The 23,297-nt window shown below is 32.6% G+C and overlaps 3 protein-coding genes across 3 annotated transcripts; 1 reads left to right on the top strand and 2 right to left on the bottom strand.

Moving 5' to 3' along the window:
- The first annotated feature begins 6,295 nt into the window (after window positions 1-6,295).
- On the top strand, window positions 6,296-9,355 carry LOC145737925 (uncharacterized). The gene is made up of 3 exons (XM_081992798.1): window positions 6,296-6,601; window positions 8,846-8,986; window positions 9,042-9,355. The coding sequence occupies exons 1-3, from the start codon at window positions 6,550-6,552 to the stop codon at window positions 9,278-9,280; spliced, it is 432 nt and encodes a 143-aa protein (XP_081848924.1). The 5' UTR covers window positions 6,296-6,549; the 3' UTR covers window positions 9,281-9,355.
- Window positions 9,356-9,789: 434 nt separating this feature from the next.
- On the bottom strand, window positions 9,790-12,648 carry LOC145737753 (uncharacterized). Its single transcript, XM_081992605.1, has 3 exons — window positions 11,625-12,648; window positions 10,349-10,528; window positions 9,790-10,296 (listed from the first exon to the last, which is right to left on the bottom strand). Exons 1-3 carry the CDS (start codon window positions 11,674-11,676, stop codon window positions 10,064-10,066), a joined length of 465 nt encoding a protein of 154 aa, XP_081848731.1. The 5' UTR covers window positions 11,677-12,648; the 3' UTR covers window positions 9,790-10,063.
- A 150-nt stretch (window positions 12,649-12,798) lies between these two features.
- Window positions 12,799-21,025, bottom strand: LOC145737835 (uncharacterized). The gene is made up of 3 exons (XM_081992710.1): window positions 20,810-21,025; window positions 15,838-15,990; window positions 12,799-13,599 (listed from the first exon to the last, which is right to left on the bottom strand). Exons 1-3 carry the CDS (start codon window positions 20,862-20,864, stop codon window positions 13,367-13,369), a joined length of 441 nt encoding a protein of 146 aa, XP_081848836.1. The 5' UTR covers window positions 20,865-21,025; the 3' UTR covers window positions 12,799-13,366.
- Window positions 21,026-23,297: the final 2,272 nt, after the last annotated feature.

Raw genomic sequence — 23,297 nt, 5'->3', positions numbered from 1 at the left:
AATTTTGCGTAGAATTCAAAAATGTAATAATATTCAGGGGTTTCATATAAAAAACACGACTTTTTTCACATTATTCTTCCGTACAGTTTAGGTAAATAAACCACCTTGTCTCTGTCTTTGAAAATGAGGCTTGTTTCCTTAGAAACCAAAGCTCATTGTCAAACAACGCATTTATATGCAATTTAAAGTCTACAACAGTGTTTATTCTTACTTATTTAAGTTAAAAAAACTATTTTAATAATGGATATCACTGAAGATGAACTTCCGGAAGATGTTCTAAAAGCCGCCAACATGGCTAGTTTGCAATTGCTGCCTCTCAAATCGCGAGAAAAATACGAGAAACAGTACGAGTTGTTTACCCAATGGTGCGAACAAAAGGGGATAAAAACCTTAAAGGAAGAGGTACTTTTAGCGTATTTTGTTACTTTAAGCAAAGAATTCAAACCTAACACAATGTGGTCAAAGTATTCAATGCTCAAAAATGTAATAAAAATAAAAAGAGACATCGATATCGGTGAATTTTATAAGCTCACTGCATTTCTGAAAAAGCAGAATGTTGGTTTTAAACCTAAAAAGGCGAAAATTTTTACAAAAGAAGAAATATTCAGTTTTATGAACTCCGCACCAGATGAAATTTACCTGTTAATTAAAGTTGCCACTATATTCGGACTTGCTGGTGCATGTCGAAGGGAAGAGCTAGCCAATTTAACCACTACAGATATTGAAGACAAAGGAAACCTCATAATTGTTAAAATTAGGGATTCCAAAAATCATACAGCAAGAAACTTTATAATATCAGAAGAAGTTCATAACGGAACCTACCTGCAACTGTACAGAAGATACACCGGCCTACGTCCAAAAAAGTCAAACAATCGTTTTTTCCTAGTTTACAGAAAGGGTAAATGTTTTTCGCAAAGTGTTGGAGTAAACAGTTTTGGAAAAATGCCTTCTGAAATAGCTATTTTTTTGAAGTTGCCAAATCCAGAACTCTACACAGGGCACAGTTATCGTCGATCATCGGCAACGTTCCTGGCCGATTCTGGAGAAGGAATCACTGACATAAAACGCTTGGGGGGTTGGAAATCGACTACGGTAGCTGAAGAATACATTGATGAATCCACAAGTTATAAAAAAGGATTAAGTAACAAAATTCTGACCTTCAATCCTAAAGAAAGTGAAGCAGTTCCAAGTACCAGTATTTTACCTTCAGTTGCTCAATCTGCGATCAATTTAAAAAACGCGACCAACTGTACATTTAACATTAATGTTGTTAATAACAATAAATAGTTATAAGTTGTTGTTTTTAATATCAATAAAAATTAAAAACAAAATGTATAGATATTTCATTCGTAGAAAAAACTGAAAAGAAACAGCACTTGAAGCTTATCCGAACTCCGCTTCGCGTCGTTCGTCTAACTGCTTTCGCGTGTGGGAAAACATAACTTTGCACACTGAATAGGAAAACTACTATTTTGTGTCGAATGTAAGAATCTTGCTACAAAAATTGACTAGCTTTACAAGGTGAGTTATACAGAAAATAATTCAAATTTGACTTCTCTCCTGAAAAACTTTAAATTAGGGCTAAGTTGCGCAATTTAAAGCTCCATCAAATGTCATTTTCAAAACTTTAATTATCCGAATAGTTTCGAAGATATTAAAAAAAACTGATAATTTTTATTTTTTGTTTTTATCAATTTCTAACATTATTTGAAAAGATATTTCAAAACTAAAAGCACATTCTTCAGTCGTTTGACGTTTTGTCATTTTGCAATCATCATCAATGTTTTTTTTATGTTAGTTTTTTGGATAAAAAAATAATTTGTTTTAGTTGTTTGAAAAAATGATTCGCTTTGTAATTAGTCAAACAATTTCAATAAAAACTAATATTGTGTTAACTTCATTTACAATTTCTGTTGGATGAACATCACTTAACACTTGTCAGACGAGATTAGTCAATTTACACAAATTTTTAATTGAAATGGAATTTTCAAGTGAAGAAAACAGTTAAAAAACTCAGAAATTAGCAAATGTAGCCAGACTAAACAATGTTAGCGACACATATTTTTACTTATTTGACTCACCCTGTATGTCACCATGGTAATTTTAGAGCACACCACTGGAAAGAAGAGAAGAAATAGTAGTTTTCCTATTCAGTGTGCAAAGTTATGTTTTCCCACACGCGAAAGCAGTTAGACGAACGACGCGAAGCGGAGTTCGGATAAGCTTAAGTGCGGGAAAACTACTTTGCACACGTGTTAGGAACAATATTTTTTCTACGAATGAAATATCTATACATTTTGTTTTTAATTTTTATTGATATTAAAAACAACAACTTATAACTATTTATTGTTATTAACAACATTAATGTTAAATGTACAGTTGGTCGCGTTTTTTAAATTGATCGCAGATTGAGCAACTGAAGGTAAAATACTGGTACTTGGAACTGCTTCACTTTATTTAGGTTTGAAGGTCAGAATTTTGTTACTTAATCCTTTTTTATAACTGTGCCCTGTGTAGAGTTCTGGATTTGGCAACTTCAAAAAAATAGCTATTTCAGAAGGCATTTTTCCAAAACTGTTTACTCCAACACTTTGCGAAAAACATTTACCCTTTCTGTAAACTAGGAAAAAACGATTGTTTGACTTTTTTGGACGTAGGCCGGTATCTTCTGTACAGTTGCAGGTAGGTTCCGTTATGAACTTCTTCTGATATTATAAAGTTTCTTGCTGTATGATTTTTGGAATCCCTAATTTTAACAATTATGAGGTTTCCTTTGTCTTCAATATCTGTAGTGGTTAAATTGGCTAGCTCTTCCCTTCGACATGCACCAGCAAGTCCAAATATAGTGGCAACTTTAATTAACAGGTAAATTTCATCTGGTGCGGAGTTCATAAAACTGAATATTTCTTCTTTTGTAAAAATTTTCGCCTTTTTAGGTTTAAAACCAACATTCTGCTTTTTCAGAAATGCAGTGAGCTTATAAAATTCACCGATATCGATGTCTCTTTTTATTTTTATTACATTTTTGAGCATTGAATACTTTGACCACATTGAGTTAGGTTTGAATTCTTTGCTTAAAGTAACAAAATACGCTAAAAGTACCTCTTCCTTTAAGGTTTTTATCCCCTTTTGTTCGCACCATTGGGTAAACCACCCAACAGTTTACCAAAAAGTAAAAAAAAAAAAAGAGGCAGCAATTGCAAACTAGCCATGTTGGCGGCTTTTAGAACATCTTCCGGAAGTTCATCTTCAGTGATATCCATTATTAAAATAGTTTTTTTAACTTAAATAAGTAAGAATAAACACTGTTGTAGACTTTAAATTGCATATAAATGCGTTGTTTGACAATGAGCTTTGGTTTCTAAGGAAACAAGCCTCATTTTCAAAGACAGAGACAAGGTGGTTTATTTACCTAAACTGTACGGAAGAATAATGTGAAAAAAGTCGTGTTTTTTATATGAAACCCCTGAATATTATTACATTTTTGAATTCTACGCAAAATTCTAAGCAGATTTTATGTATAATAGTCTATATAAAACCACTGTTGCAAGGTATAATCAGCATTTTAAAAAGTGTGCGGGAAAAAATTTTTCCCGCATAGTGTGCGGGAAAGTGCCACTTTGCACACACTTTTACGTATGCAAAGTAGCTTATTTGCAAACATTCGTAGAAAAAATAATTTTTTGAGTGGTTTATCGTTGTTGTATTAAAAAAAAACAGCGGAGCTATAAAGAGTCAAAGTTTTAAAGCATTTTTCCAAGAAAATAGAGTTTTTGGTCGCCAAAATAAATTTGGTGCAATATCTGCTTAGTGGATATTAGATAGTAAGAAGTGCAAAGGATGGAATTTTCCGTAAAAAAGCTAAGGAAACTCAACCTGAACTTTAAACCAACAAATTCCTATTGAGACTGCATACAGGGTTACCAAACTCTCTTCAAATTTTTGACTCACCTTGTACACCAAAAGATATTTATATAAAACACCACTGGAAAGAAGAGAAAACAAGGCATTTTTTGAGTGGTTTATCATTGCTGTACCTCAATAAACAGTCGATCTACAGACAGTCAAAGTTTGGAGGTAAATTTTTTTAAAAAAATGGTGTTTCTGGTTTCCAAAATGGATTTCTGACCTAATTGAAATACGAAAAAAGCCCAAAGACGGAAATTCCGTAAAAAACGCCAAGTATCTGACCTTTAAACCGACAATTTCCGACTGAAACTGTATGAAGAGTGATCAAACTCTAACAACCTTTACTTATTTGACTCACCCTGTATGCACACCACTGGAAAGGAGAGACGAAAAATAATTTTTTAAGTGGTTTATCGTTGTTGTTTTTAAAAAAACAGCGGAACTATAAACAGTCAGTTTTAAAGCACTTTTTCAAGAAAATAGAGTTTTTGGCCGCCAAAATAAATTTTGTGAAATATCTGCTAACCTAGTAGAGATACGTAAGAAGTGCAAAGGATAAAAATTGGGTAAAAGAAGCTAAGGAAACTCAACCTGGACTTTAAACCAACAAATTCCCATTGAGACTGCATACAGGCTTACCAAACCAACAAATTTTTGACTTGACCCTGTACACCAAAAGGTATTTATGTAGTACCACCGGAAAGAAGAGAAAAAAATGCATTTTTTGAGTGGTTTATCATTGCTGTACATACATCAATAAACAGTCGATCTACAGACAGTCAAAATTTTGAAGTATTTTTTTTTATATAGTGCTTCTGGTTCCCAAAATGGATCAGGTAGAGATACGGAAAAAGCACAAAAGACGGAAATTGCGTAAAAACGCCAAGTATCTGATTTTTAAACCAACAATTTCCGACTGAAACTGTATACAGAGTGATCCAACTCTAACAACGATTACTTATTTGACTCATCCTGTACACTAAAAGATAATTTTGAAGCACGCCACTGGAAACGTGAGAGCTATAAACAGTCAAAGTTTTAGAGCACTTTTTCAAGAAAATAGAGTTTTTGGTCGCCAAAATAAATTTTGTGCAATATCTGCTAACCTAGTAGAGATACGTAAGAAGTGCAAAGGATAAAAATTGCGTAAAAGAAGCTAAGGAAACTCAACCTGGACTTTAAACCAACAAATTCCCATTGAGACTGCATACAGGCTTACCAAACCAACACATTTTTGACGACCCTGTACACCAAAAGGTATTTATGTAATACTACCGGAAAGAAGAGAAAAAAATGCATTTTTTGAGTGGTTTATCATTGCTGTACCTCAATAAACAGTCGATCTACAGACAGTCAAAATTTTGAGGTACATTTTTTAAAAAAAAAGATGTTTCTGGTTCCCACAATGGATCTGGTAGAGATACGAAAAAAGCACAAAAGACGGAAATTGCGTAAAAAAGTAGCTGATCTTTAAACCAACAATTTCCGACTGAATGTGTACAGAGTGATTAAACTCTAACAACCTTTACTTATTTGACTCATCCTGTACACCGAAAGGTAATTTTGAAGCACACCACTGGAAACGTGAGAGCTATACACAGTCAAAGTTTTAAAGCACTTCTTCAAGGAAATAGAGTTGTTTGTGGTCGCTAAAATGAATTTTGTGCAATATTTGCTAACCTAGTAGAAATACGTAAGAAGTGCAAAGGATGAAAATTGCGTAAAAAAAGGTAAGGAAATTGAACCTGGACTTTAAACCAACAAATTCCCATTGAGGCTGCATACAGGGTTACCAAACTTCCTTCAATTTTTTGACGCATCCTGTACACCAAAAGGTTTCCATCTCCTACTGGAAAGAGGAGATAAAAAGGCAATACTTCAAATTGTTTACTATCAAAAAGAGTTGAAGTAAATGCGTAATCCTGGTAGAGAGTACTCCTGCCGACAAGGACTCTTCGACGCTATTCTCTCCTCCCTGAACGATTCTTTCTTCGTTGGCTACTCAGACGTTTTTACATTTTTAGATTATATAAATTGAACAATCTGCAAGAATTACTACGAATCATTGGACGGGAATGTGCGTATCTCTACACGGAAATAATCATTTCAACAAAATGAAGAGGCGTTGTGCAGCGCTGGAATATAAGGTTTTTGTTCCATAACCAAATAGTTTAGTTTAGACATATACTTTTTGTAATAATTGTCAGTAAAAGGGTTCTTTTCTAGTATGTAATGTAAAAAAATCTTCAAAAAAATGTTAGCGCGCCTCTGGGTCTTTTGTCTTTTATCGCGAACGGTCAGGAGGTTAATCTATTTTAATTATCTCTTATTTTATGTTGGGGTAGGGTAGAATAGAGTCTTGTTTTTGTAAGTGTTCTTTTATAACGCTGTTTGGACTTCCCCACTTCCATAATTTGAAGGAAACCACACCTGTGCATTTACATCTGAGACTCTTATCAGCTTTGTAGGGAAATTAACCGTGACTCAGTAAAAGGCGACATTTACAATCAAACTTTAGCTAATAATATCTATCGGACGGAATGCTTGGAATAAAAGTGTGTGTGTGTGCGGATTTGTTTAACAGTAGTTAACTATTTAACAAAGATAAATATCCGTTTAGTATTCAGTAACAATCGAAACATGTACAAATTTACTATATTTCTGCTTGGAATCCTGCTCATCATTCCTTCAAGTAAGTGCCATCGCAATTAAATTTAAATGAAAGTTGGTGTTTTCGTTTGGCATTTTTAGTGTAAAACTAATGTTTTGTATACTGCTCTATCAAATGTCATTGAAACTAGTTTTGTACTGCACATATGACGGGCTAACCTTGTCGGAAAATTTTAACTTTTTACCTGCACTGTATAAGCAGTTGTGGAGCAACCGTACCAGCAACAATGACCTGTTGCCTCGGGCAACGGGTACCCGACAACCGCCTATACAGTGCAGGCCAAAAGTTTAAATTTTCTCATTTTGGTTCGTGTTTTACGACGAAAGGGCTCAAGTTAGAGATCCGAAAAAAATACAGAAAGCTAGTCCGTGATAGGTACTACAACTTTCATTATTATGATTTTTCAATCAAATCAACCGTACAGGCGCAAAAAAATTAAAACCGTCTTCCCATGTTAATCTCCTATGTCCAGGGTGCTCTTGGACACCTGGTATTTCATAGTATTAGTAGGGTGAGTTCACTTGTGTTGGATTTGCGTAAATCTCAGCATAAAGGTAGTACTACAGTACTACACTAAAAGTTTTACTTTTCATATCTGATTATAGTGACAAAACTTTACACAAACACTTAAAAAAAAGCTTCCAACTAAATCAGGGAGTTGCTAAGTCAATCTTAAGTCTTTAAGAATTTAGAAATTTGTACAGAGCATTGAAATTGGTTTGATAGTCAAATTTATGGACTTTCAAGACAATTTTCAAACTCAAACTCTCACACCAGCAAGTGAATCAGTGAGTTTTGAAGTCAATTTTGAATCTTTTAAGGTTTAGAAACATATACACAGCATGTAAATTGGCTGGATAATCAAATTAATAAACTTTTAACACAATTTTTAAACTTTCCAAGTAAATCAGGGAGTTTCTAAGTCAATTTTGAATCTTTTAAGGTTTAGAAACATATACACAGCATGTAAATTGGCTGGATAATCAAATTAATAAACTTTTAACACAATTTTCAAAGTTTCCAAGTAAATCACGGAGTTTCTAAGTCAATTTTAAGGGTTTGGAAATGTATACAGAGCATTAAAATTAGCTTGATAGTCAAATTTATGGACATTCAAGTCAATTTTCAAATATTCCAAGTAAATCAGTAAGTTTCTAAGTCAATTTTAAGTCTTTAAGGATTTGGAAATGTGTACAGAGCATTGAAATTGTTTTGATAGTCAAATTTATGGACTTTCAACACAATTTTCAAACTTTCCAAGTGAATCAGTGAGTTTTGAAGTCAATTTTGAGTCTTTCAAGGTTTAAAAACATATACACAGCATGTAAATTGACTGCATAATCAAATTAATAAACTTTTAACACAATTTTCAAAGTTTCCAAGTAAATCAGAGAGTTTCTAAGTCAATTTTGAGTCTTTCAGGGTTTGGAAATGTGTACAGAGCATTGAAATTGGTTTGATAGTCAATTCAAGACAATTTTCAAACTTTCCAAGTGAATCAGTGAGTTTTGAAGTCAATTTTGAATCTTTTAAGGTTTAGAAACATATACACAGCATGTAAATTGGATGGATAATCAAATTAATAAACTTTTAACACAATTTTCAAAGTTTCCAAGTAAATCAGGGAGTTTCTAAGTCAATTTTAAGGGTTTGGAAATGTATACAGAGCATTAAAATTAGCTTGATAGTCAAATTTATGGACATTCAAGTCAATTTTCAAATATTCCAAGTAAATCAGTAAGTTTCTAAGTCAATTTTAAGTCTTTAAGGGTTTGGAAATGTGTACACAGCATGTAAATTGGCTGGATAATCAAATTAATAAACTTTTAACACAATTTTCAAAGTTTCCAAGTAAATCAGGGAGTTTCTAAGTCAATTTTGAGTCTTTCGGAGTTTGGAAATGTCTACAGAGCATTGAAATTGGTTTGATAGTCAAATTTATGGACTTTCAAGACAATTTTCAAACTTTCCAAGTGAATCAGTGAATTTTGAAGTCAATTTTGAGTCTTTCAAGGTTTAGAAACGTATACACAGCATGTAAATTGACTGGATAATCAAATTAATAAACTTTTAACACAATTTTCAAAGTTTCCAAGTAAATCAGAGAGTTTCTAAGTCAATTTTGAGTCTTTCAGGGTTTAGAAACGTACATACAGCATTTAAATTGGCTGGCTAATCAAATTAATAGACTTTTAACACAATTTTTGCTTAATATGATTTACAAATGAGAAAATCGAACTTTCTCTAACTGGAAAAAAATTCTAGGCACATCGTTGATGTGTTATTCCTGCAAAAACGACTCGTGCCATCAAAACGAATCCCAGTGGAATAGAGTACCAAGATGTGGAGCGAGTTGCAGAACCCCAAACTGCGTAGGAATTTGTTTGAAAGAAATTTACTACATTGGTATATAAAGGTTAGTTTGCTCACTCAGGTTAAGTAAAAATTAAAATTTTTCCAGGAAATTTAAAGTCCAAACTATACACTGAAAGTATGTGTGTGACTGCTGAACTCATCAATGGAAAAGCAACGCATAATTGCAGCACTGATGAAAGAACAGCGATTGTATGCGCCACATGTAGTGAGGATTTGTGCAATAGACCTGATAATGGAGCATCAAAAAATCTGTGTACAGTATTTTTGATGTCAATGCTTGGATATTTGATTTTGAGTTACAACTGGAACAATAACTGTATTTAAATATGTCAGACATGTCTACTATGTTTAGTCGTTCTTTTAATGTATATGTATACCAATATATTCGGTATATTCGTATATTAGGTAATATTGGTTATTCGTTATATTAAGTAATATTGGTATTCGTATACCAACTATCTAGGAGAACCATTAAGTAAAAATAACTACTAACATTAAGTCACAATAATCCAGTTTGTCTATTAAGCGAGGGGCGAAGGAAGTCGTCATATTGGTCAATCACTTTTGAGTCGCCATATTGGTCAATCACATATTTAATGAAAAATTGAATACTGCTATGCAACGGTATAATATTGATAGTTTGGTTTCAATAGGGCTTCAAACTTAAGAATAATGCGAAAATTAACAACATTAAATTTAAAAACCCGAAAGCAAAGTGTACATGCTCATTGAATTGAAACGGTTTTATAGAAAATCAATTTATACAATTATTATTATAAATGAAAATAAATCTGTAAAGCTATTTAATTAAGTGTAAAAAAAATCAAAACAGGTTTCCCACGTTATAATTTCCTATATTCAAAGTTTTTCTGGACACTTAAAATTAAAAATAAACCTTAATATTAAAATAAACCTACCAAACAATGAGCAGAAAATATTCATGTAATAAAATGGTTCTTTCTACAATATTGGCACTTTCAAAGTTTGATAATAAAAAATGATGTAGTTCTAGTTAGTATTTTGCTTTTTTTTCTCAATTAACTTAAAACTTTACATTACAACTTAAACATTTTATAATCATGATTGGCTAATTCTTAGTTAGTAAAATCAATAATCAATTACCAAGTAACCAGTAAATATCGCTACCACAAGAGAATAAAGTCCTGCAGCATAATTAGGAGATGAGTTGCACATATCGCTGGTGCACACATCGCAGGAAAGGATTGTGACTTTTTCACTTCCAAACGGAGTAGTACTACATTTAGAACTGTTCGAGTCGCTGTTGGTCGTATTACTTATCTGGCAACCTCTTCTAATGGCTTTCGTGGTATTATCATTATCTGAAAAGTACTTTATAAATCGATATGTCAAAAACTCACACTCAACAAATACTAATGTAGTATACGATTTTCGTGCATTGTGGAACACAATTAAAGTTTGCAGCGCAACTGTGACCACATGCTTCAGCTGGAGGCCATTTGGTTCTGTCTTCCCGACATGTAACGTTATCGCACGCGTAACAGCTGAAAGTTTGGTCCGTTTCCGTTTCTGAGTCGTCCACGATGCTTTCACCTAATTAATCAGGATTTTTTAACATAAGTGGTAAAATAGTTATTTTCCTAACAAGTGAGGAAAGTAAAAGATTTTCGACAACGCGAAATGGAGCAGTCGAGGGCGGATGACAACCATTTTTTTATACGGTCAAAATTAACTACAATTAATCTATTTCATATCTCATTCTTACAAAAATACATGTGATTGGTCTATTTCACAGTTCACACTTAGACTGTGATTCTATGTTCGTTAGAGATGGTAACTGCCTAGTTTATCCATCCATTCTTTAAATTGTTAAGCCAATATCCCTGTAGGAGTAGAAAAACAACTTTTTGTACTCGGGTGAGAAAAGGAACATTTTTTTTCACTCATTTTATTTTTCAAATATATGCATTTAAATTCAAAAACCATAATTGTATATTTGATTACATAGCCTGAATAAGTTAGATTTATTTGAAATCAGTAAAGAAATCTTGAAAAGTGAGCGAATAAAATACAAAGCGATTTATTTAAAAACGGAAAGTACCACTTTACGCACTTACAAAAAATAACAATTGCCTACTCGAGTACGGTAAAGTTACTTTTACGGCCTCTCACTCAGGACAACAGGCCGAAAGTTACCAAATGCCCGTCGTCTATGACAGCGGTAAAATAAAAATCAACCATACACTAGTTTAAATATTTTTATTATGGAGCGACCCTTGGCCGAATAAAGAAACTCAAACTTTGGCCTCGGGCGTAATCGTCCTCTTTCAGCCCTTAAAACGTAGTAGTTATTTACCTAACAAGTGCGGGAAGCGACACTTTTCCGAGTTCGGTCTGCTATCGAGTGGGCAAAAGACACTTCCGGCACGTATTAGGTACAATATTTTTCCTACGATTCTGCAGAAAACTACAATGAGAACTTTAGCATTTTACAATTAGTGTTTATGCTATTTGAAGAGTACAGGGAAGAAAGGAGGAACGTCATTTTTTGGGCAAAATGAGTTCATGTTGGCAATGTAAAGCTAAATACCCATAGAAATAGAGTACGTGTCTAAAGTGAAGAAACGAGGTCTATCACAGTTTAAATAAATGTGAAGAAAAGCGTTTTCTATGTTAATACACTACTTACCTAGATGAACTAGCATCGCACAAGTAAGGAAGAATACGATTAACTTCTCCATTATTGCTGTATAGATTGGCAATTACTCACAAACTAGAAAACTAAAACAAAAAAGTTTAAACCAATTTATATCAAAACTAACCGGAAAGGGGGAATAATTTGAATTTTTGGTTATAAATTAAACGTATTTTTAGTAGCAACTATATCATGGTTTGGTTGGTGGTAGATAATTATTCTTATATGAAATAAAATATACATTATCAAACTTTAGGATTGTAAAAGCCAGATAGTTGCTCATGAGAAAAAAAACATTAGAATTCACTAGAATTACTAAATGTGGTGTCCTTTTCTAGTAACTACTCACCTTATATGGTGAGAAATCTCAATTCACAAAATTAGATGATCAAAAAAATACGACACACCTTTCTGACAATATTCTTATGCTATTTAATTAATCTGGAATCAGTTTGTTCGTTTTAAATGGTAAACCCTATTTAGTCTAAAACTTATATTAACTTTTACCACTTTACTGTGTAGAGCTATTTATCTTCTAGTACATATTATATTAATTTAATAATAAGCTGAAAAGGTGTTAAAACACACACACTGTAGTACCCAAGTTATAATAATAATTTATCGTTCGTTGTTTGTGATTGGTTAAGAAGAAGCAACAAGCTGAAAGCTACGTTTTTGGACCAATGACAAAGGATATCCAACGTGCTGAGAGGCTGAGACATTAGGCGTATTTTTAGTTTTAAGCTTTATAGTAACATAGTCTATATCTTTTTGCCAAAGCAAGTTACCACTAAACACTCTACTAGTAGACACTAACGCCAAAATTTGTCTTCTATCTGAACTTTAAAAGTTTTAAAAAATATCCAAAATGCACTGGGAGTCAATTTTACTTCCAGGTTTAATTTCAATAATCAAAGTTTAGGACCATTCTTATAATGAGCTTAGTTAATTTTGCCTTTGTTTTAGTTGTTTAATTGCCAAAATTCAAGTTAGGTTGCACCGACGTAAATAAGGGCACCCGGAGCTAGCTGGATTTTATTTAATATGACTTTGACATTTTGTACATAATCTGTCACAGTCAAATCACAACTTATAGCCTAGGGCACCTGAACAATAATAGTAGTTGATGAACACGCTTTATTAAAATGTAACGTAATAAAACTCTTAATACTTTACAAGGAATTTATTTTAATGTTTTAGTTGTACGAGGATAAAAAGAAAAGTAGAGGGCTTACAAAAATACCTAATTTATAATAATATTAAAACATTTTGGTAACAAATGCACAAAACAAAAAACGTTTTAGAGCGGTAGGAAAGTTTTGATATAAAAATATGTTATTTGTCTCTTTGGAATATTATAAACTATGAAGGCTGCCCTAATTGCTAACGATCAATAAATACAATCTGGAAAACCGATCTTAGACTTTATATGGAGTAAACCAACAGTAATGTGAAGCTGAAACAGTTACATAGACATCAAAGTACATGTTGTTTAAGCTATTATTCTACGGACACGTTTAACTACAGACTAAAAACGCGTAAAGTAAAAAACTACAAACCTAGTAAACGACGAAACATGCAACTACAAAAACAAACACGATTGAGCACGCACATTTTAGAACCGAGAATTTTTATAGTACAGCCTAATGTAAAATGTAGTGATTAGATGCCAAAAAAAACCATTTTTTTTTAGGACTCATTCGAGTGCGTATACAAACTCCCACAGTAAAGCTTTTTTAAAATAGGAAAGCAAACGTCGCCACTAAAAGTCCCAAGAGTGAAAGTCCGGCGATCTTGGTGGCCGAGTTACACTTGTCAGATTCGCAAGTGACGCAATTTATATCGGTGATTCTGTCTGGATCGTTGCTGGATTGGTCAGATATCCAACCTACAGTCTTAGCCAAGGCTTCACAACCTAGGGCTGGAGGATTTTGACAGCCCCTGGCAATGTATTCACCACCTTCACTATCTAAAAAATAGAAACCGATATTAGTACAGTGTGTGTGTGTGACTAAACTAAATTAGGTTGAACATGTTTTACTAATATTAATAGCAAGCAAACAGTCAAGGTTTGTAAAGCTATAAAAACGCACACCTTAAGGTGAACTAGAGTAAGTCCACGGGAATTTTAAACAATGACAATGGCAACAACATCAGGTGATTTCATTTAGTTTGGTCAATGACGTTTAAAATGAGTCACTGGTTAACATTAGTTATTCAGTTTCAAAGAATCATTCATTTTAATGATTAGATTGAAAATGAGCGTTTCAATTATCACAGTATATTTTTATAGCTCAATTTGAGTGGGCTCCAAATCAAATATAATTATTGCTATTGGTTGAAAAGTAGAAAATTCTATAAGGAGAATCAAACTAAATTACGATGATGTCATCTGTTCTGTTGCGGTGGTAACAATAAGAGCTTTTTAACGTTTTTGAACATAGAAATTAAAAAAATTTGTTGAGTGGATTCTTTTTGGATAGTTCTGGATCTGACAGAAAAAATGTTTCAATTTTGGTGTACCCACTTTCGCTGAACGTCCTTTGGGAACGTTACCGTGAATTCCGTTAACCCACCGCTTTTTCTTGAATAAATTTAGTCTTTATTGACGTTTTACGAAAACGGTATAAGTTAGCAAGTTGAAATTTTTACCGTGATGACATATGTCCCGGAAACGCAACGTTTACCTTCTGCGTTATGCAGTAAAAGTAAACACATTTTGTATCTTTTCAAAAAGACTTTTTTTATTTGTATTGAGATTCTCATCAGATTTTGATAAGCTTTCAGAGTCAAACCTAACCTAGAAAAATAAAACGATATCAAAGTTTGAAACTGTTTAATGTCAGAAGAAACATCTCTTGAAGATGTCCTCCAGCCGCCATTTTCACACACACACACACCTAATCTCCAGAAGAACAATCACACTTGATTACGTATCTCAAAATCCTTTACTTTTAAGGGAAAATGCTTAACCTGTGAAAAGTTGCCTATTGGTCTGTACAGACGTGACCAAAATAATAATCTAATAATCTCCTGGAGAACAAATTTGTAGTTCTATCAGATCAAATTTTCCATTTACTCTTTATCACAGAAGCCTGTAATTTTAGCAGGAAATGTTCAATTTGCGAATAGTTGACTATTGGCCTGTTTTGTCACGTAACCAAGTTGCACTTTGATAAATTTAACATTTTGAACTATGAATTGAAACGTAATGTGACCATTGCTTTCTTATCCAAGGCGCTTCAACAAACCGACTCAAGTTCGTAGTCAAAATCTTAAAGTTTGGAAAAAAAATACAAAATATGGAATGAATTGAGTTTAACGATTCAAGCGTTATTCAGAATGTCAGAACACAAATCAACAGAAAGACAGAAATCCACAGACGATTATTAAGATACACAAAATTTTTTTTAATTCTGTTGTTTTGCACTAATAAATAATCATAAGAATTCTGTACGTTGTCTGGACGTTCAAAGGTCAAAACTGTGCACTATTATTAGATGTAAAAACTAACAAAAGCCCACACCTCACTCAAATATACTGACCAACTCAAATAGAGTTGTCCTAATATAGTTCAATCGATGATCATTATCGAGGCAACACGTGTTTCGTTCATATATTATTTGATAAAGTAATAAAGGAAACTTATATCCATGTTTGCTGTCCTAATTTAGTTTTTTTTGGTGGGTTCACCTAGTAAATTATATTTGTTTTTGAAACAAATGACGATACAACTGCTATTTCATCAATGAATGTTGTCATATTTGATGAATACACTGATCACTATTTAAAATTAAAAATAATCACTTTTTATCTATATTAAAGCAAACTACAATAACAATCGAATTAGCACTGCTAATATATGATATGACTATTTATTTACAATGCAATAATCACTGTTCTCAGAATTAACCAATAATAAACATGACCTCATGTTTATTCAAAGGAGCCAACGCAAAAATGTTCCTTACAAACCTGATACTTTTAAATCTACAGTATGTCCCAAAAGTAAACCAACACAAAAACCAACGAAATGAGACAGAAGTTAAAGCAGTTTGATGTATTTATTTACACCATGCTTCTCTAGTTGTGAGACTCCTGTTAGCTCTCTTCTAAAGCCTTAAACGTATTACTGCAAAACATAGGATTGTAGCCCACTAATTTTGGGACACCCTCTATAGAAGTACTATAAATAAAATATACTTACTTTTAGCGGTGATTTTGTAGCATTTGGGACCAACCAATGAGTCTAAAAATCCGACGCTCGTGCAAGTCTCCACATTGTAAGTAAACGATGTGAGGCCCCATCTACAAGCCACGCTGTCTTTGCTGTTGCAGGAGTAACAGTCCAATGCATTTGCTATTAAAAAAAAAAAAAAAACAGTTTACTTTACAAGTCTTCTGACCCTGAAGCTGGGTTTTGGAATATTCGTTTCAAGGAAAATTGATTTGATCAGGTTGTTGTAGTATTAATAATTTATTTATTTATTTACATATTGTATTGTTTTTGGCTAATTGGTATGCCAACCTTAGAAGCAATCGGCCGTAAATATAGTTAACAATACATTTTTTTAAGAACTAGCAAAACAGGAAAAGAATACTTTTAATTGTTAAAAATGGCTGTTTCCCTATATTCAAACATGTGTTACTGAATCTTATTGACATGTTAATTAGGAAAAAAAACGCCATTAAAATACGATCTATAAATTGCTTTAGATATAAATTATCTTAATTACAGGAGAACGACCTTTGGAAAGCTATTAAGTGGTCGTGGCATATTATTCCTGGAAACTTTTTACATTTACACTAACTTTTAGCTTGTTTATTCATAAAAAATACACTAATTTTATTACCCAACGTCAGTCGATTGTTTATCAAAAAGTTTCCAATTAAAAAGAGTGCCAAAGTTAGTTTTAGTTGTTATTTATTATTCTGTCCGTTGATTGTATTCAGTATGCTTTAGTATTAATATATTAAGTATATTTCATCAAGAAGTTTTTTTCTTTTCTTATAAACAAGAGCAAACATTTTAAAAGAACCGCATATAAGAAATTAAAACTTTATTTTTGATCCAAAAAAAATAAATTTGAGAAACGCGCAAAATGTTTCAAGATGGGTTTATTATTGGATGAGATGACTGTGAATTTTATTTAATATTAAAAAACTGTTTATAAGTTGGTTTATTATTTTATTTATGGAAAATATGTTTTTTTACCTCTAACCTGCATCAGATCACTTTTTGTTAACACATATTAACAGTCTAATAAATAAACGTTTGACACAAAGTGTAAAATTGTTGATTCAAAATTTAGGAGAGTTATCATTTCACTATTTTGTTGACTTACCATAGATTAAAATGAGTCACTGTTGTTGAGTTGATTTGACACACACTACATGTCAATAGTAAATGATCTCATTGCAAATACCCTTAAGGTGACCAAAGAACCGTGGGAAGACACTTTAGAATACACCCCCATGTCATTCGTCAACCACTTTTATAGAGTGACATATTTATTGGTCGATACCATACCTATTAGGGCCTTTGTTTATGCTAAGCTATTTTATAAGTTGTAAGAAATATGGATTTATTGGTCTAGACCAGAGGTTCCTAAACTTTTTTGTCTCATACACCACTTTATAAATTTTGCTGATTTTGGTGGACCCCCTGAAACTACATTTATACCATATTCTCAAAACTCAACAAAAAAATTTGAAGATTATTTCTATGCAATTTTGTGTTGCGGCTGAGTTCCAACAACGATTAACACTTTTCGAAAAAAAGAAGTGAAAATTAATTGGTTAATTAATTATTAATTGATTGTGCTGTGAATGGATGTTAAGAAAGTAAAGTAGATCAATGAAAAAAGTGATTCCATCCAACTTCACTTTTTTACTGCTACTCACAGCACAAGAAACCAATAGAATCCCATTTATAAATAATTTTTAAACAGAAAAATGTTTGTGGACCCCCGCTTACGAATTGTGAACCCCCATTTTTTTGTCACGCCAACGTAGACCCCTTTGAGACTCCCGTGGACCCTTGAGGGGGGGAACCTCTGCTCTAGACAATATATAAGTGTGGCTATGTAATATGATATTTGTGGGACCGGAATTTGGAAAATTTGTGTTGAGGGAAAATTTAGGTAAACTTAAGATCATGCAGATATTAACCATCAGACAGGGTGGTAGATTCGAATAATTTCTATTGTTCAATGTAAAATGGGTCACAAGCATTATTAAAGTCAACTGAAACACTTGGTACTTTAATTTTATAGTGTGTCTGCTAAATGCAGTCTCATTTAACACAAATCTATTTTGAATGGATTTGTTTGGTTCAACAATTTGACATTTAGAAAAGTACTAAAAAGTGTCATATTTTTTTAAAGTTTTACTTTACTTGTTCAAACATTTTTATTTTATTTTTTACTGGTACTAGAACCGAGGGGTAGACCGCTGAATATTTTTTGTACACCAAATTCCTTTTTGCATACAAAATACATTGAAATGCCTTTAAAATACATCACAATTCTTCTATTATTGCTCAAAATGCCTCATAGTGATAATACTGATAATGCCTTAAAACTGCTTAAAATGCCTCAAACTGGCTTGAAATACATCAAAATTACTTAAAATTATTTAAACTGCCTCAGTATACCTTCAAATGTTAATACATTTGCGGCATTCTTAAATTTAGTTATAAGTCCCCTGGTATTGATATAATGATAAATCTTGATGAAATACACCATTGAAATTAATTATTTTTATGGTCACGTGACAGTTTTCAGGTTTAAGTAGCATGTCTGCTTTCACAATTTGTACAGACTTTTTTCATTTTAAATGATTCAATTTAAATGACTTCCTCAGGTTACTTGACTGTTTTTCCAAATTTTAAAGACCCAAAAGCTTAAAATTGATTTTTTTAAAGGTCCCGTGTCAGTTGAATTGATTTTCTAAGGTCAGGTGATTGTTTTTCCAAATTCTGACAAACAAAAAATATTTTTTGTAGGGTTGCCTGAAATTACGAGTTATATTTTGACGTTTGCACGAATCTTCTAACTGTCATAGTAACCAAGTTAGCACGTATCAAATAAAGACACTTATCATTTAAAAGAAACAGTTGAAAAATTGGTATTTTAAATTTAGACAGTAGTAAAATTGTAGGAACTACGTCACGTGACTTGATAATTCAATTTTTGAGCTTGCAACATTGTAAAGGCCAGTTGACATTGTCAAAAACAGTCACGTGAACTTCAAAACGCAGTTTAAACTTTGAAAAATGGTAAATTAAATTTAGTTGTTAAAACTTAAATTGCAAAATACACGTTACGTGACGTTGAAAGTGTAATTTTGCATGTTCTTGAAACACTGTAAAGGCCAGTTGACATCTGTCGTAATTAGTCACGTGACCTTTCAAATGTGGTTTAAAATTAAAAAATTTGGTAAACTAAATTTAGACTATTTTAGACAATAATTGTAAAAGCTGAAATTGTGAAGAGACACATCACGTGTCTTTGATTATGCCATTTTAGAGATTGCAACACTGTCCAAGCCAACTAACTCATGTCAAAAACAGTCACGTGACATTAAAATGTAATTTAAATGTTGATCATTTGGTAAATTAAATTTAGTTGTAAAAGCTGAAATTGTAAAATACACGTTACGTGACGTTAATAATACAATTTTGAGCCTGTAAAAGCCTGTTGATATCTGTCAAAAACAGTCACGTGACCTTAAAAATATAGTTTAAATGTTGATTAATTAAAAAAATTATTATAATAATTTGTAATAAATATTGTTTCAACTCAATATCATGTAACAAAGATTTTACCATAATAATTATTTGTGCCTATGCTGTTCTGTTCAATTTTCAGTCAATATTGTTATATTAATACTACATTTTGAAATATACAGATAATGCCTCAAAATATTCTCAAATGCCTTATAAATATCTCAAAATGCCTCGTAATGCCTTGTAATACCTCACAATGCTTCGTAATAGTGAAAAAGTGCCTCATAATACCTCGAGTGTGTACACCAAATTACCTCGGCGATCTACCCCTCGCTGAATACTCGTTAACTTAAACTTGGTTAATTTAAAATATGCTGTGCGATACCCCTTAAAACACTAATTTTAAAATGTTTGAGGTTATGTAGGGTATGTCAAATTTGACCCTCACCATTCGGATCTCGAAAACTATAAGAGATCGCACGAGAGAGTTTTCAACTTTCTTTTTTGTTATGTACGCCATATTGAATTTTTATTTTTTACCCGACAAAATAGGGCATTTTTTCTGATTTCAGTGATGTATATCAACTTATTATTTGCTTTATAAATGACAAAATGATCCAATAAAAACTAAACTATAGGAATACTGTCAAAAATACCCTAGTTATACAGTCAGTAACAAAATGGCGACAGTTACAGCAAAATGGCCACCGGATTCGTGTTCTTAATGCTAAAATTAGTATACCTAAATAATTTCCGTTTTTTTCGGATAATTTCAGAAGTACTCGGAAAATCGAAGTTTTTAAAACAGCATTTGGTTCAGCTTTACTTTGCGCAACTTTGCCCCAATTTAAATATTTGCCTGTATGGGACAAATTATTGGAAAAAAAACTGTTGCTAACAATAAGAACTAACCACTAATCTTATATTTTTTAGGCTATCTAGACAAAAGTTACAGGAAGTGGCATTTGTATATTTTTTCATAAAATGAAATTGTGTTTTAACCACATCCTGTGAAAAGTATATGCAGTTAAAAGGAACAAAAACATCTTTATAGATAATTCAATACTATGACGCAATTCGGAGCCATTTGTTTAATTGTTTGAGATGTAAACCGACACAATGCATAATAATGTAGTTAACAAGTTGCTCAGGCAAGGGCACTATTAGTAATGATTAGAAGGTGATTTCGTTTACACCAGACCATTCCAACAAACAGACTGTGCGATTTCATTTGTAATTTTTCATATTAACTGGTTTATTATTCTGTTTATGCATAATTTGTTGCCACTGACAACCGGTGTCATTTAGTAATTAACCACATAACAATTTTGTTAAAAACAATTTTACGCTTAGCCGAATATAACGATGACTAATGTTTTTATACATCTATTATCTGAATAACAACCACGCGACTTTGATCAAATTGTTTACTCAAAAATATTATGCTTACCTGCATTAAATGCCAAAGCAACGACTAAAAACGTGTAAGTAAAATAAGACGCCATTTGGAACACCCTTATGAGCCTGTTTACTTCGGATAATTTTGCACTGATCGACCGAATACGGTTTTTCCTGAGAGGTATATTTAACTTTAGTGTTTATTGCTTCAATTAGACTCGATGCGAGCGAAACCGACCGTGGGATATGAGTGGAATATACTAACGGAATCGCCCGCCCCAAGCCCCAACTTGCACAAAAGAGGGTCTTACACGCATCATAGAAACAGAAAGGCGACGTTGTCACTGTGCTTTTTTTCTCCATCAGTTTCTCAAGGAAAACTTGATTCTTCAGATTCTAAATTGCTTAGGCGATTCTCAAGGCCGGATTATCTTTTCCATTTCCAACCAAGATTGTCAGACTTGGCGGTCTGCAAATAAAAATACTGGTTGCCCCTCTTGACCCAATTTAGTCAAAACCGCAAGATAATGTGTTATAACAAACTACAAATGGAAAAAACGTTAAAACAAATAAAATAAACCACAATTGAACAGGCGAATAGTACTAAAATTCAACTTTTATCTATTGATTGTCAACGTTTCGAACTATATGAGGGTATTGTCAGGACAATTATACTTCCGAGAACGTGTCAATTCATTGTTACTACAGTGTGTATCAAAATTAACCTACTTAACAATATACATAGTTTTTTTCCTGAAATAGAGGGTTTTGTTATTGTTTTCTGGCATTTTCTAATGTTTTTTTATTTTTGATTTACCAGGAAACAGTGAGAAATACTGAACATGTAAGAGACCAAAAATGGATGTAAATTAAAGACGGACCTCAAATTTTTGACTTTTAGATACTACACTCTGTAGTTTCTGGCAATCAGATGGAATAGGCTAAATATAATTTGTGGGTAAATATTCCAAAAATTCTTAGTGCTGTAAAAAAAATACTTGAATACCTAGTAGGTATAGCCAGAGGTTCCCAAACTTTTTTGTCTCATAGACCACTATAAATTTTGCTGATTTTGGTGGACCCCCTGAAGCTACATTTATACTATATTCTCAAAACTCAACAAAAAAATTTGAAGATTAGGTCTATGGAATTTTGTGTTGCGGCTGAGTTTCAACAACGATTAACAGTTTTCGAAAAAAAAAGTGAAAATTAATTGGTTAATTAATTATTAATTGATTGTGCTGTGAATGGATGTTAAGAAAGTAAAGTAAATCAATGAAAAAAGTGATTCCATCCAACTTCACTTTTTTACTGCTACTCACAGCACAAGAAACCAATAGAATCCCATTTATAAATAATGTAACCTTCCATTCGGAGTGTTAAAATAAAAAGGAAAATAGTATGTATGTTTTCTTTTGTTGTATTTACTCATAAATGTAATTATTACACTGTTATTATGGTTATCATATTACATTGTAAACAGTTAAACAGAAAAATGTTTGTGGACTCCCGCTTACGAATTGTGAACCCCCATTTTTTTGTCACTCCAACGTAGACCCCTTTGAGACTCCCGTGGACCCTTGAGGGTCCACCTGGACCACTTTGGAAACCTCTGCTCTATACTAATTTTTATGTTAGCTTCATATTAATCGTATAACTAACAGAACTCGGACATTGAATGGAGTAGCTTAATTTAACATAATAGTCATACAAATTAGTCAGCAGTTTAGAAAACTGAAAAAAAATATCAAAACAGACATAAAGACACGTTCAATTTATTAAGCTACTGCTTGATGTCAAAAGAAACGTCACTTAAAGATGTCCTCCAACCGCCATTTTTGCGAGATTTTGTGCACTCCTAATCAACCAGTTGTCAATGTCAATAATGTATATCCTGGAGGACAGCCAAACTGGATCTCTCAGGTAACATTTCACTCTAATTGATTCTGTAAATATCTCAGCAACCTATAGTGATTATAAAAGACAGACATTTTATAAATGTTCATATATGCAAAGTACTTTTTTTTGGCTGCGATGTCATTTTGAGTTAGTTCGGTTTTTCGTAGAAGATTTGTTTTACTAAATAGTACACTTTAGTTGTTTTTTATTTGTTTTAAGGTGGTCATTTTTGTCGTTCTCTAATTTTTTACTCATCTAATCCTCTATATCCCAGTTTTCAGTAAAAAAAAGTTTTTGGATCAGCGTTACAGTTTTTATTTTTGCGTCATTAGAAAAAAATAAATAAAAGTTTTGCAACAAAACTTTCTTTTATATTTTTCTATATTCTTTTCATAGTTTCTATATTCTTCCAACTCTAACCCTTCAAAAAAGGGAACAAAACTCCCAACCCCAAAAAATGGGGCGACGGTGCCGGACTGGCGGCCTCGATATCGACTAGGGCCCCAGAGGCAACTCGTCCTCCTTTTAATTTTCGTCTGTTTGGCTGCGTTTACACCAGTTTCCTTTCGACGGGTGTAATTTCGGTGGTGAAATACCCCACGAGACATGGAAATCGATCGACAACACGCCATAAGGTCATT

The sequence above is a fragment of the Ips typographus genome, linkage group LG1 (assembly GCF_016097725.1).
Source record: "Ips typographus isolate SLU linkage group LG1, UJ_Ityp_2.0, whole genome shotgun sequence".
Lineage (NCBI taxonomy): Eukaryota > Metazoa > Arthropoda > Insecta > Coleoptera > Curculionidae > Ips > Ips typographus.
The sequence above is the reverse complement of the archived record's forward strand: the minus strand, read 5'-3'. Positions and strand labels throughout refer to the sequence as shown.